Here is a 15,039-nt window from a genome sequence, read left to right as displayed (position 1 = left end):
TTGCTTTCCAATGAAATGGTTTTGCTGCTGTTTTGTTTGCTGCCCATTTTTCTTCAGATCACCAACGAATATAAGTTCTCAAACCGAAAACAGTCCTCCTTTAATCGCACAGCTCCTTGAATATCTTAAGATCGTCTCAGAATACAGGCAAACTTATCAAATCTATCATTTGGACTTTCACTCCCATTCCTATTTCCATTCCTATAAAAACCAGATGATGCAGGGGAAGTACGGGCACCATGCTGGTACTTATTCTCCCCTCCTTTGGCATCCATTTATTCTTTCGGCAGTCGATTGTTGGTCATTCATGTAGTTCCACAATACATTCACATTCACGTACACATCCAACTTTCATTATCTGAGTTATCGCCCGCCAGAAAAACGCTTTGAGATTGTCCTATAAAAAACTCCGCAAACACGTAGACAAAGATATATATGCAGACACAGATACAATGTACAGAACGCACTTCTACTACTTGCTCATGTGACAAGGTTCACTCATTTCCATTAAAACCCCCACCCACCCTGCCTGACACAATATTTCTCTTTCTCTCTATCTATACATACATATACTCGTATACTATATATATCTAGACCTATACATATGCATTCTCGTACCAAGAAAACAGATACAATAATTTAAATATCTTTATATAAATATTTATTCATATTATTGCATACCATACCTTGAGTTTCTTCGGTTTGTCTTAGAGGCAAAGAAAATCAATCAAATCGTTTATTTGTATCCCCAAGTTAATCCGTTAATCCGATAATACATAGCTACCAAAACTACATACCATAATAATTCGATGTTTTTTCACTTTTAAATTCTATGATTTCATCATTCACAAACCTCAAATTTGAAATAAAAGAAAAAAGTATATATAAAATAAAAACAAAATAAATCCAATGGAAATACATAAATTTAAATGATTCTAAAAGATAAATTTCTATCTTTCCACATCCAAATAATACCGAAACTCTCCTATCCAAAAAATCTTCGCCATGGACTTTTGACACATCCTTACAGTCGTGTGTCTGTGATGCGTGGACAGGTGATCACTCCTCAGGGACTTGGCATTGTCGGCATTCGTGTCTCTGTAGATAGAGACTCACGCTTCGGGTTCACCCTAACCCGCCAAGGAGGTTGGTAAGTACAATCTATTAATATATCCGTTCTTTAAATTAAATAAATAATTAAACAAGGGTACTATTACCCGGGAAGTACATACGTATGAAGTACATACATATATAAAACTATTTTTATAAATATAAAATATAATGTACATATATACTGAAGATCATCCTCCAAATTTCCGTAAAGCTACACAAATTGTTTTGGGCTTGTCTCTGACAAGATGGAAGCTTCACGAAAACCGGCGATTTTTATACTCGGTACTCAAAGAGTAAATGTATGTATTGTTGTAAATGTTGTGTTTTTGCGGAACAAATTTAACACAAAGAAGGGAGCGGTTCATTTACAACAATACATACATTTACTCCGACCCCACAAAGTATATATATTCTTGATCAGCATCATTAGCCGAGTCGATTTAGCCATGTCTGTGTGTCCGCCTGTCTTGTTGAGCGCCTCGATCTCAGAGACTATAAAAGCTGGACCCACCAAATTTGGCATCCAGATGGCCGTATGCTCTCGCAAAGAGCGAAAATCTGCTGTGTCTACAATTTTGAAGATAATAGAAAACATTCCATAGGGAATGACGATATCTATCAGATCACCGAATTGGGATCTGATTGGATCATTATTATAGCCAGAATGAAGAAATTAATTTGCAGTGGCTAAACCCACCCCGTCCTGCAGCTGTTTATATTTGTTGCACATTCTCTCATTCCACACTCTGCTTCGTGTGGTGTGTGGCTCCAGGGGATGAGGGCGAGCTAAAAGAGCATGTTGGAGTGAGAAAAGTCTCACACGTCCCTTCTCGTTCGTTTTTGATATATTCAAATTACTTATGGATGAATAGATCCCATTATCCGACCTGGTTTTTGGCTGGTCGAGTTTTTAGTCTTGATTACATTTCTGATGATGGAATTTGCACATGACGTTAGTAAGCAGCTGATACACCAAAACCAAACAAACAAGAAACAACAATTATAAAGCTACCAGGCAACGGCGCACCATCAAATTTTTAAATAATTATTTTTCTTTGATCTCGCCTTGCGTCAGAACTCGGAAACTTCTTCAGGCTGCTGCTGTTACCAATCTTGCACAAGTTGTTAGGATATTTAAAGCCATAATAAGTGACAGATTGGCCGCCAGTCGCAAAGTATAGGCCGGGCCAAACGTCCGGACTGCCCTAGCTGGAAACACATTAGTTTCAATCATGTGACATTTTGGATGAATTGCTTTCCAGCCAAAGAAACAGGAACTAAAATTAGTTATGTATAGTTCTCTAATTGAACCCATCAAAAACACACAAAAGATGAGAGAAGGAGCACGAGTATGGGTATTTTCCCATTTGGATGGAAATGCAGTGGCAGCCAGTGGGCAATCCAATATATCTAATATAAATATTGTTGCAGTTACTTTTCTCCATTCTTTTGTGGGGTATTGGGGGTGTGGGGTGGAAAAGGATTTCCTTTTGCTGCCATCAGCATCATTGTTTGCTCTCACCTGCTGTTATGGCATTTTCTTTTCCTTTTTGTGTAAGCGTTTCTTCCATGTGTGTGTTGGCCAATTTAAATAAACATTTCGCACCCGTTCTTCCCTTATTTTATAAAGACCAAGCAGAAGGAGCAGAAGCATGCCTCACGAACAAAATCTGTGCAACAGACAGACGGACGCAGAGCTCCAACTGTCTGATGATTATTTGTGTTTACTCCCAGGGACGGACTTTGTTTATTTCAATCTCTCACACACTCGCATTAGTCTGTGCAAACAGTCAAGTATACACATACATACATATGTGCATATATACATACATACATATGTGCATATACACATACACCAGTAGACAACCATATCTATGTATGTATATGGACCAGTCACAGACTCCGTACACAACACATATTCTCGGAGATTATTTTTAACAAACGAGTAAATGCGACCGTAATTTCTCATTAGCCCAATGGCCAAATAAGCGATGCCTTGCCTGGCTGTAAAATAGATACATATGTACATGTGTATGTCGCCTGTGTTCCTGGTCATACCTTCAACCCCATTCCGTAAAATATTTTTCTCAGTTTTTACCACAACGCACTATGGTCCCAATGACCACTTTTGTTTTCCTAAATTAATAACTCGCGAACGAAATAAGATATTTTGATGTTTTTTGCTATTAGTTAAGAATGGCAAGGGGCATGTTTTTTGAGAAAATTGGCGTGGCATCGCCTTTTTTTAAGAAAAAATAAATTTTTATTTTTTTTCTCAAAATGCAAAGCAAAATAAGGATCGGAATATATTTAGATATGCAAGATTCTATAAAAAAGTCATAGCACCAATTAAAACAGCTTAAAAATCCAAGATAATCGAATGTTTTCTCCCACAAAGCATTCTCTATGGGAGTTTCCATTATAAACCAATATAGCACTGGATTTCAAACTCTAGCCCTCCAAAATAGCTAGTGATAATACTGTGGCTTAAATGCAATGCAAAATGGCACCCTACTTCACAATTTTCTTCTACATTGTGTTCCAAACGGCAAAAAAACATTGACATTTCTCATTTGAGGTTATGATCTATAAATGCAAATTGTAAGAGTTGTGGTCAAATGTGGCATTTCTGACTATATACATTTTAACAATCATTTATTGCTCTACGACACACAATAGGTTTTAAGGTGGGACTAGGTGGGACTCTATTAAAAAAACCTTTTTCAAAAATTACTTTGTACTACGAACTGATACATTTTGAAGGCCTCACTTTAGCATACAATTACGAAGACATCGCCAACTACTAGATACCACTCACATTAGAAAGCACGTAGAAAAAAAACTGAATAAAATGCATCAAAAAAATTGGATCAGTTAATATTTTTTAATTTATGAGACATTTAAAACAGTAATAAAACTGGCACATTTTCACTGCACGTGCTTTTTAATAATGGCGCCATATATGCAAATTTCTGGTACGCAACTTTAATGGTCATTCTTTTTCTAATACAGAGCTCCAAAACCCACGTCTTGGTTTTAACTTTTAAAAATTACCTTTTGGCCAAGAAAAGTGGTCATTGGGACCATAGTGCAACGGTAGCTGCCTTAACCTAACATCTACCCATTTTTATACCCGGGACTTAAAGAGTAAATAGGGTATATTGTATTTGTGCACAAAGTGAATGTATATTACGCACAGAAGGAAACGTTTCCGACCCCATAAAGTATATATATTCTTGATCAGCATCAATTGCCGAGTCGATTGCGCCATGTCTGTCCGTCTGTACGTCTGTTCGTCTGGATCTCAGAGACCATAAAAGCAAGAGCCAACAAATTTTTGCGTCCAAACTTCTGTATGCTCACACTATTACAAGTGTATTTTAAAAATGAGCCCCGCCCTTTCGCCCCCGCAAAAGAACTAAAACCTCCCAAAACTAAAATTTTTAAGATAAAAGAAAACTAAAAACGCCATTCCGTAGGGAAGGACCATATCTATCAAATAACCGAATTGGGATCCCCTTGGATTATTTTTATAGCCATAATGAATAAGCTAATTTGCAGTGGCTAAACCCAGCAGCTCTTGTCTTACTAGAGCCGCTGCCTCTGCCGCGTCTCTGCCACTGCCGTGAGTCTACAGTGTGTGGGTCAAGGGAAGGGGGGCGAGCTAAAGCAGCGTGTTGGCGTGAGAAGTGTTTTAGATGTAGATGACAGATGAAGAAAAAATTTAAAATTTGACAAAAACCGCTAAGGTACAGATGTAGTACTGAGTACCGGGTATAAAAGTTGTAACTCGTAAGAAGCTTCTCTCACGTCCCTTCTCGTTATTAAGTAAAATATGATCATTTTCAGGAAATAAAATGCGTTTGGTTTTCCCCATTCGAATTTCATATTACATACATACAGTGTATGTACATATGTACATAGACACATACATACATATATGAACCAATATATGAAAATTCGTTGCTTAAAACCGATCGTGTCTCGGCGACAGCTTTCGAAATCAGTACGAAACTAAAAACTGCAGATTTTCAACTTGGTTTCTACAGGTGGTGCCGCTGCTTCCATTTGTAATTGTGGCGTACATATATTATTCATCTTCTATTTATTATGACAACTTTGTTGTTATTTAATTCCTGTCTGCTTTCTTGTCTCTGTCTTTTGGCTTTGCTACTCCTGTTGTCGGCTGAAATTACGTTGTTACTACATTGGACTTGTTAAAAAACTAGCCATTAAACATTTTATGAGGTCAATTTTTTAATTTCAAACTCACAAACACCTTTTTAATACCTGTCTTAATCGAGAATATTGTAACAAAATTAAAAAAAATCAGTTTTCCGATAACTTTTTATTGTTCTCATTGCCCCTGTTCCAAATTGCCATTATTCTTCCCCTTATGTGTTGACGTTCTCATTGCTTTGTCGGATTTTCCATTGCTCTCTTTTAGTTTTTTCTATGATTTTTCATAGGTTTTCATGTTGTTGTCTGACATGCATTGTAGATTGTTGCTGATTCATAGTAACAACGGTAATTAAAGTCATTATATTGTGCTGAAGGGGATTGTGGTTGGCATTTTTTTGTTGCATACGTTTTGTCATTAGAATCTTGTTCTGTGTCTCTCTCATTCACTTCATAATACTCCCGTCCATGCGTGTGTGTGAGTGTTATATGTTTTTTGGTTGTTGCCTCCGCTAAATGGTTTCCCCACCACCGCGGTGCACCGCCACACACCCCAATATTCTGGTCAGGCTCATAAAATCCAATTCAATTACAAATGAATGAATGCGCGCCTGAATGTATGCAATACCCAGCCACAGCGAACTGTGTATCAGCGTGTGTCTTTGTGTGTATGGTTGTGTGTGATAGCATACATATCTACAAATGTACATATGTACATACACATATGCCCGTCTGCCATTATGGCAGCCACAACAGCAGTTGTGCTGGAAAACGAGGAAAACACTAAAATTAAATTAGCAAAAATTGTAACAAATATTACAGAATATCCTCTGTTTCTTTTTTCCCTTATTTTTTTCTGCCACTCTGTGTTAACGCTGTCCAGGTTTATGGCTTCGTTTATGACCCGCATTGGTCACCCCTTAAATGGTGGAGATTTACTGTTTTAAGCTATGTCGTTAATTACAACCCTGAGGCAACACCAGTGCAGGAAAACTTAAAGCAAACTTTAACTCCGCTGTCTGTATTTGTTTCCGTGGTATGTCTTTTATACGACTATCTCACGCTACAAGCATAGTTTACAATCGCAATACTTAAATACATATTAAAAAAGTATTGCCTGGAAGTTTCTCCCAAAATTATCTCCTCTTCCACCTTGTTTTTTGTCTGGCCTCTGTTTTCTGTCTCGTCTTCTCCTGTCGCGTCTTCTCCTGTCGAGATCTACTCTTGTTCTTGTTTTTTTTCTGTGCAAGTTGGTGCTGTTTAACGTCTCCTTTGCCCCGCTGCTGGAATTTTAAATTGCTTCAGCAACAATGGCGGCGGCCTGGGAATCGCCATCATTATATTTAAAGCGGCTAACACGTGACAACAATTTCCAACAAACACTTGAGGTATTACGAGTATCCGGCCAGAATTCCATCCAAACTCCACCACCAAGTCTGGATGTCATTTAATGGGTTTGAGTGAACTTGATTAAATTTATAAATGGCATGCTTGCCTCCAATTTTATTACTAATTGCGTACTCCTTTTAATTCCAAAGCCAATCTTAATGTATCCGAAAATTTCTCAGGTTTGATGTTCTCGTTAATGGCGGGGGAGCGGTCACCCTACAGTTCCAGCGATCGCCATTCCGCCCTTTGACGCGCACCGTGTTTGTGCCCTGGAACCGCATAGTCGTTTTGCCTCCCGTCCAGATGCAATTGAGCGATGACGACGAGACCACCAGTCGAAACATAAAGTAAGTCGCAGAAAGGAATCTGCAGGAGAATTAATCTAATCGATGTTTTGGTTTTGTGCTTGTGTTTCCAGGGTGGCACCCCTAAATCCGGCCTTGACTTTCCTCAATTCCATCCACTACCACACGGCGGATGAAGCCAATGATGCCAGCAAGGTGTGCATGGACCACGACCACGAGAAGCTACGACCCCAGCTGATCAGCACCTGGATGCCCAATGGCGTGGGCGCCATGCCCGGCAAACGGGTTATCTTTGCCGAGACTCAGGTGAGTGTCCTAGCGTCCCTCCCCTCTTTCAAAAGATGGGACACCTCCTCCATTCGGCTGGCCGGATGTCTCTCTATTTAGGAGTTATGGACTCCTGTCCTAATGCCATTTCTAATTAGCGACATGGCAGCATCTGGCCCGGTGCAGCGCGCAGTTTTAATTAATTTAAAGTTTGCCTTAATGACATTGTAAATTTCCATCTGGCAGTCTGAGCAGGGGCAGCCCTTGCAGGACATTAATTAAGCTTGTGACGAAGTTCGGGCACGTTTAATTGCAGCCCTCACAGCTGTCCAACTGCGGTCCATTGATGACCTTCTCTCGCTCTCTTTGTTTGCCCCACAGATTGTTCAGGAGTCAATACAGATACCCGGCTCGGACCTGCACCTCACCTACCAGTCGTCTCAAGCGTCAGGGTACCTGAGCATCGTCCGCATGCGGCTAACCTCGGAGACGATACCTAAGACCCTGACCCATGTACACGTGGGAGTGGAGATCGAGGGGGCGCTGCACGTGAAGACGTACGAGGCAGATCCAAATCTGATCCACACATTCGCCTGGAATAAGCGCAACGTTTACCGCCAAAAGGTGTACGGCGTGACGATCGCCCGGATATCGGTGGGCTACCAGCACACCACCTGCCAGACGCCCGTCTGGATAGCTCAGACGGCTAAGCTACAGGGCTACGACGTGGACATCTCGGACATTGGCGGCTGGGGGCTGGATATCCATCATCATTACAACTTCCACGAGGGGATCCTGCAGAAAGGCGACGGCAGCACGTTGCACATGAAGGAGTACCCGCGTACAGTCAAGGTGGTGATGGGCACCGGCCTGCAGCGACCACTCAACTGTCCAGACTACTGCAACGGGGTGGCTAAGGACGCCAAGTTGCTGACTCCAATCGCTCTGGCCACTGGCCCCGACGGCAGTCTCTACGTGGGTGACTTCAACCTGGTTCGCCGCATCACGCCCGACGGAAAGGTATTCACCATCCTTCAGCTGAGCGCCACCCAGGTCTCGTACCAGTACTACCTGGCCGTATCGCCAGCCGACGGTCACCTGTATATATCCGACCCAGAGCGCCACCAAATCCTTCGCCTTTTGCGTCTAGAGAAAGTTAAAGACCCGAGCATCAACAGCGACCCGGTGGTAGGCAGCGGTCAGCGGTGCATCCCCGGCGACGAAGGCAACTGCGGCGACAGCGGGCCAGCCTTACTGGCGCGACTCTCACACCCTAAGGGACTGGCCATCGCTGCGGATCGCACGATGTACATCGCTGATGGCACTAACATCCGGGCCGTCGACTCCAAAGGCATCATTCACACCCTTATCGGCCACCATGGACATCACAACCACTGGAGCCCCGCGCCATGCACCGGAACCCTGATTGCCAACCAAGCGCAGCTGCAGTGGCCCACCGGCCTGGCCCTTAGCCCCTTAGATGGCTCGCTGCACTTTATCGACGACCGCCTCGTTCTGCGCCTCACTTCGGACATGAAGATACGCGTGGTGGCTGGCACTCCACTGCACTGCAATAACAATGGACAGGACAGCCGCTTGAACAAAACGGCCATCGACAACGTCCTAGGCACCGTGCTGGCAATGGCTTTCTCGCCTTTCGGCGATCTCTACATAGCGGACAGTGACTCGCGTCGCATCAACTCCATTCGCGTTGTAGATACAGCTGGCAACATGAGATACTTTGCCGGCAAGCAGGAAGGCACTGGGTAAGTAAACACCTCAGTCACGAAGATCTGTAGGGATAGAGAGACCCACGACTTAGATTATGCATCCCTAAATATTAAATTTCAAACAAAAAATGTGTAGAGTGCATAAACCTGAGTGACGGATGTCGTATAAACTCGGAGCACTCGACTATCACATTTATGTTTGTTTTGAAACAATAATCCAAAATTGATTGGTCCTGGGTGGGTCAATATGACTGCTAAAGTGGTCGAAGTTCCGCCGCTGGACCAATTCCGAATCAATTCGAGTTTTTGCTGCATGCGGCATGGGGCACGCGGTACGCTTCTAAATAGACCAGAACATAAAGGAATAGAAAACTGAAGCGGGGCTGGGGTTGACTCCACTCGGACTTGTTTATGTGCGTACTTGACCCAATTAAGTGAGCTCCACTCTATTTGCATATTGTCGAAAGATTTTATCAAATTTTTTAAAATGTCTACCACCAATGACCAACGGGAATAATACAAACACAGTGGTGGATGGTTAGCAACGTATATACAGAGACACGCGACAGAGATAAAAAGGAAAAAATTCACCAAGAGCAGCGCAATATTTCCGATGCCAACTATAACCATATCTATGTTTCTGTCTCTCCTGCTGTTGCTATGGACCTGTTTCGATGTGAACATCTGTTAACTTTATTTGACTTTATTAACCCATTTTGAAGGCATCCGAAACCGTGACCATAAATTAATTGGAATTCTCACATTGGGGAAATTCATTGTCTGATTTTTCCTTTGATCATTCTATACAAAATCCTATACATATGCACATATGTATTTAAATATTTATGTACAGTGCAGTCGTGCAGTCGTGTGAAAAATAACAAGGACTGTTGGCCTTATTTCAGAAAATGATCTTTAAAATGTTAGCGCTCAATAAATTAAAAGTAAAAGTTTTAAACTATTGATAGTATTATGTTATAGTAGATTGAGCCATAAAACCATTCAAAAAACTTAAATTCAAACATTAGGGATAGGAAGGACGTGCTTGGAAGTGCTCATCTTCCCGTGGACCTTAAAACGTTCACCATAATGGAGTCTCGCACCGGAAAACTGACGAACTCACTTCACCAATCTCGGCGCATTTCAAAAATGTTTTATATTTAAATACCCGGTATACTCAAAGAGTAAATAGGGTATATTGTATTTGTGCGACTAACCGTTATAACGGTTCTATGTAACGCACAGAAGGAAACGCTTCCGACCCCATAAAATATATATATATTCTTGATCAGCATTAATAGCCGAGTCTAAGTCTGCCTGTGTGTCTGTCCGTTTGTCCGTCTGTCTCTAAGACTATAAAAGCTAGAGCCACCACTAGGCATCCAGACTTCTGTATGCTTACACTGTATTTCAAAAATGAGCCCCGCCCCCTTTCGCCCCGCAAAAGGGCGAAAACCTCCCAAAACTACAATTTTGAAGATAAAAGAAAACTAAAAACGCCATTCCGTAGGGACCATTATTAAAGCCAGAATGTGTCCCGCAGCTTTTGTTGTTTTTTTCACATTCTCTCATTCACACTCTGCTTCTGCAGTGTGCGGCCTCTGCCTCTGCCGCGTCTCTGCCATGACTGCAGTGTGTGGCTCTAAGGAAGGGGGGCGAGCTAAAGTAGCGTGTTGGCGTGAGAAGTGTTGTAGATGAATATGACAGATGAAGACCAAATTTAAAACTTGACAAAAACCGCTAAGGTACAGATGCAGTACTGAGTGCCAGGCACGTTCTTCCTATCCCTAACGTCTGAACTTAAGTTTTTGGATGGTTCCATAGCTCAAACTACCTAAACCTAATACTATACATAGTTTAAAATCAAACAACTCTTAAAAGCACCCAAGCTTTACGATATAATTTATTTTGCTTAGTCCCTATTGCTTGTTATGATTATTTTCACCGTTTCACTTGGGTTTCTTACTCTTAATTGATGCACTGCAAACATTAATCGAATAAGAAAATTAAGATCACCTCAAAACTTCCCAAGAGGGGATTTAATAAGGAAGAGGAGCCCATGAGCGGGTAAGACTAGTAAACGACTGAGCCAACAATTTGTGCAACTTTATTCAATTTCGGACGAGGGTCTCACTTTATTTAAACAAATAGAATTGCAGGGAGCAGGAATATGGGCCCCAAACCAGGGGTCATGGGAATGGCATCAGGTGCCGGAGGGGTCGAGCAGAAGGTGGAGAATTATGGTGGGGCACTGGGGTGGGGGACAGTACAAGGGCGTGGGCGCCAGACGTGGCAAAGTAATTAGCGGCCGCTGCGCTACAGACAGAAACTATAAATCACCTTTTTTTACCCCATTCTTGGTTTTATTGTTGTCTTGGGTAGTTTTTCTGCGCCTCCGGTTTTTGTGTGTGTGTGTGTGTGTGTGTGTCCGTTTGCCCGTATCCGTTTCCGTATCTTTGTCGTTGTCTGCTGTGTGGGCGTGGCTAGCGATAAGCGAAGCACGTAGTTCCCCCATACTTTGGAATTTTTATCGAACAAACAATGTCATCATAAATACGCGTTTAGAGTAGCACCAGCAACAGCAGTGACTGATAGGGGTGCGTTCGGGGATAGCAAGGAGTTGAGGCTAGGTCTAGCAAATATAATTTCCTGTTGCACCGCTAACTCTCAATCTATCCATTCATCTATCTCAATCGCGTTACCCGTAATTTGAGCAGCTCACAGACCTGCGAATGCGCCATTGGAACGGGCAGCAACGGCAGTTCGGTCACGGTTGGACTAGGCGGGACCACTGGTGGCGCCTATTCGACGACCGTTAACCCGACACGCAATAACGGTGGAACTACCCCGACGACCCCAGCGGGCGGAAACGGAAACAATGGCAGCGCCTCTGCCTCCGCAACGGTCGCCACGGGCAATGGCAGCTCCGTTGCCTGTGTCTGTCCCGGTGGACTTGGCATCGGCACGCTCTCTGGCTCAGGTTACGGCTCCGGCTCTGGCACCGGCAACGGTGGCGGTACGCTGGCCAGCATAGTCGGCGGTGGTAGCCTCATGTCCACCGGCCCCACCACCACCACCACCGTGCTCCTGGGCGCGAAGACCACGGCTTCGGGCATCGGCAGCGGTGCGACCCTCAACGACGATGGAACCCTGAGCAACGCGGAGACCCTGCTCTCCTCGAACGCACGTTTCCAAGCTATCTCGGCCATTGCCGTGGCCCAGGATGGCGTCATTAATGTAGCAGATCAAGGTAAGTTGATTTAGAATAATATTTAAACAATTTATAAATTATGTACATTTATGCTGATTATCACTGAGTAATCACACACTTTTGTGTAACCTTATGTTTTATTTCGAATTTTACACTTTAAATTTGTTTGATCTAATACTTAGATATGGTAATTTCCTACAGAATTAGGCTTTTTTTGTTATCTTCAAAATTGTGGCTGTAGGAGACTTTCGAAAAGTCACTTTCTTGCTGCCTAATTTGGTTGCAGTAGCTTTTGTAGTCTCTGATATTCTGGCGTTCATCAAGACGGACGGACAGACAGACATTGCTATATCGACTCGGCTATTGATGCTGATCAAGAATATATGTACATATATACTTTTCTGGAAACATTTCCTTCTGTGCGTTACGCACATTGCTCCGACCACAAATACAATATACCCTGTTTAATCTTCGAGTACCGGGTATTCCATATAAAACGCTCAAATAAAATATTGCCAGTTTTCCAAATAAATTAATAGCAGTCCCATCAGCCACTACAACAAAATGAATTGTACACCGACCTATTAAAAACCGTACCAAAAACGTCAACCGGGAGCTCAGGATCAACATAACCTACAACAGGCTCAAAAATACACTCAACAACTGGAGCAACACATTCGTCACAAATATAAAGCTCAATAACAACCTTTGAAAAAAGGCTTATTTTTTAAATACACTTGTAACAGTGTGAGCATACAGCAGTCGGGATGCAAAAGTTTGTGGGTCTAACTGTTATAGTCTCTTAGATGCAAGCTCTCATAAGGTCGGAAGGACAGACGATCGACTCGGTTATTGATGCTGATCAAGAATATATATTATTTATGGGGTCGGAAACGTGTCCTTCTGTGCGTTACATACAACCGTTATTCCCTTCAAATATTTACCCCTATTTACTCTTCGAGTACCGGGTATAAAAAGGGAACAGGAGCTTGCAGTAACATTGCTGAACAATGGAAAAGCATCGAAAGAACAAGCAATTGCTGTTGTAATTGGCCATTGTGTCGCTCGAATATCCAAGAATGGATAGAAAGGAAGAAAAGCACACCCTGAATCAAGGGGTCCATTGAGGGCCGGAATGGGGCGGGAATGTGATGGGAGTGTAATCGGAGGCAGTGGAGGTTTGGAAGAGCCCTATAAAGGAAAAAACGATTCCAATTTCCGTTACAATTCGAACGAGGACAAATTAGGGACCACACACACCGAGGTAGCACCTGCTCTTCAGCGGAAGAAGGAGAAAAGAAAAACACAAAACAAAATGGCTGCCAATAAATAAGTGAAAGAAAAAGGGAGAGAGAGAGCGAAAAAGCCAAATGTGAAAGCGCAAGCAAAAGCTCAAAAAACATCGAAGGTATAAATTTGAGTGCATTAGCAAAGCGTAATTTGATAAGACCAAAAACGTAATTAATAAATTTCCTTAGTGGAAGAGGGTGGATGGATATGGAGGGATGGACTAGAGACCAGTTCTCCAGCACTCCAGCGCTAACCATGGGTCGTCCAGACGGGATGGACAAAGGGTGGTCCGGCAATTCAGTGGAGGCGGATGCCAATCAACGCAAATTAATGACGAGCCAGACATGGGGGCTTCCGCTCTCAGTGGCCGTGGCCGTAACCGTGTCCATGGCTGTGAAAGGAGATGAAGCCGTGGAAAGCAAATCAATGGCCATAATTAATCAAGTTTTAGTCATCGACATTACTGTGCGGGAGTGGGGAATTTCGGAACATGTGTGAGTGATTGCTTTCCAGTGTGTCTACCACTCGTTCCATTTCTCTCTTTCTGCTAAAGTGGGAAGAGCGAAAAATTGAAAATCAATCTTATTACCTACGAATTGGCCAACTTGCCTTTCACATCAATGTTCAGACTAAAGCTCTGACCCAAACCGTAACCCACTCCCCTGCAATACATTAATCACCAGTCTGCTGACGTTCACTTGTATTAGGGTCTAAGAAACATTATCTCAACAAGTGTGGGTGGGTGTGTACATATTCATATGTGTGTGTGTGCCTTTTTGTCAGACAAGAATATATAAATTCATACATACATACGTATGTAAAGTATTTCCTGTGAAGGAGGTTTATTGCCGCTTTGCAGTTGGAGGTAGCCCCACTCAAGTAAGCTTCATTAAAAGCTCACAGCTTAAGTTCAGTTCTCTTCCTCCCTCCTGAGAGTATGTGTGTGACAGTTCCGGTGCATTAGTTTTAATAATTGCGCAACAAAAATAATTAAGAAAGAGGGCACGACGACAGTGATATATGCAATATGTTTACTACTTAAACAAATGGCTTCAGTAATACAGAAAACAAACCCATTAAAATATGAAAATCATTAATTCAATAAATATCTGTGTAATCAATCTGGAATCACAATTGAATTGCAATTTGATTAACATGGAGTTACCTTCGTTAATGTTTAACCTTATGGGCTACAAGGCTCCCAAAGGCTTATCTATGTGTCTTTTTCTTACGTTCACTTCAATCCGCAAACGGGTTGACCTTCCATTCATATTTATTTTTCCCACGATATGGAAATATTTAAATATGTACACATGTAAGATATCACGTCAACCATGACTCTTCAAAGTTAAGAAAGAGGATAGAGATAGTGGGTTTTTGTAGTGGGTATTGGTAGTGTCTCCGATGCACATCGTAACAGTAAACCAAACCCCCTGAAATCGAGGGGCCACAGCCAGAGAAACACGCACTCGGAGAAACAATGTCATTAACCCTTTGTGCTGGGCACAAAAAAGTTGTTCAGTTTATGGGACCATTACATTAATTGAACTCACAA

General features: G+C 42.3%; 1 protein-coding gene across 2 annotated transcripts in view; it reads left to right on the top strand.

Annotated features, from left to right (window-relative positions):
• The window catches only part of LOC117581484 (teneurin-a), a 111,687-nt gene that overhangs the window by 87,484 nt on the left and 9,164 nt on the right, over window positions 1-15,039 (top strand). For both annotated transcript variants that reach the window (XM_034268727.1, XM_034268726.1), the window contains 5 exons: window positions 1,031-1,150; window positions 6,861-7,028; window positions 7,100-7,292; window positions 7,635-9,019; window positions 11,701-12,233. In XM_034268727.1, the coding sequence (XP_034124618.1) occupies window positions 1,031-1,150; window positions 6,861-7,028; window positions 7,100-7,292; window positions 7,635-9,019; window positions 11,701-12,233 (2,399 nt within the window). The remainder of the gene's footprint in view (window positions 1-1,030; window positions 1,151-6,860; window positions 7,029-7,099; window positions 7,293-7,634; window positions 9,020-11,700; window positions 12,234-15,039) is intronic.

The sequence above is a fragment of the Drosophila guanche genome, unplaced genomic scaffold, assembly GCF_900245975.1.
Source record: "Drosophila guanche unplaced genomic scaffold, DGUA_6, whole genome shotgun sequence".
In the NCBI taxonomy this organism is placed as follows: Eukaryota; Metazoa; Arthropoda; class Insecta; order Diptera; family Drosophilidae; genus Drosophila; species Drosophila guanche.
Note: the sequence above shows the minus strand (reverse complement) of the source record. Positions and strands in the feature narration are given on the sequence as shown.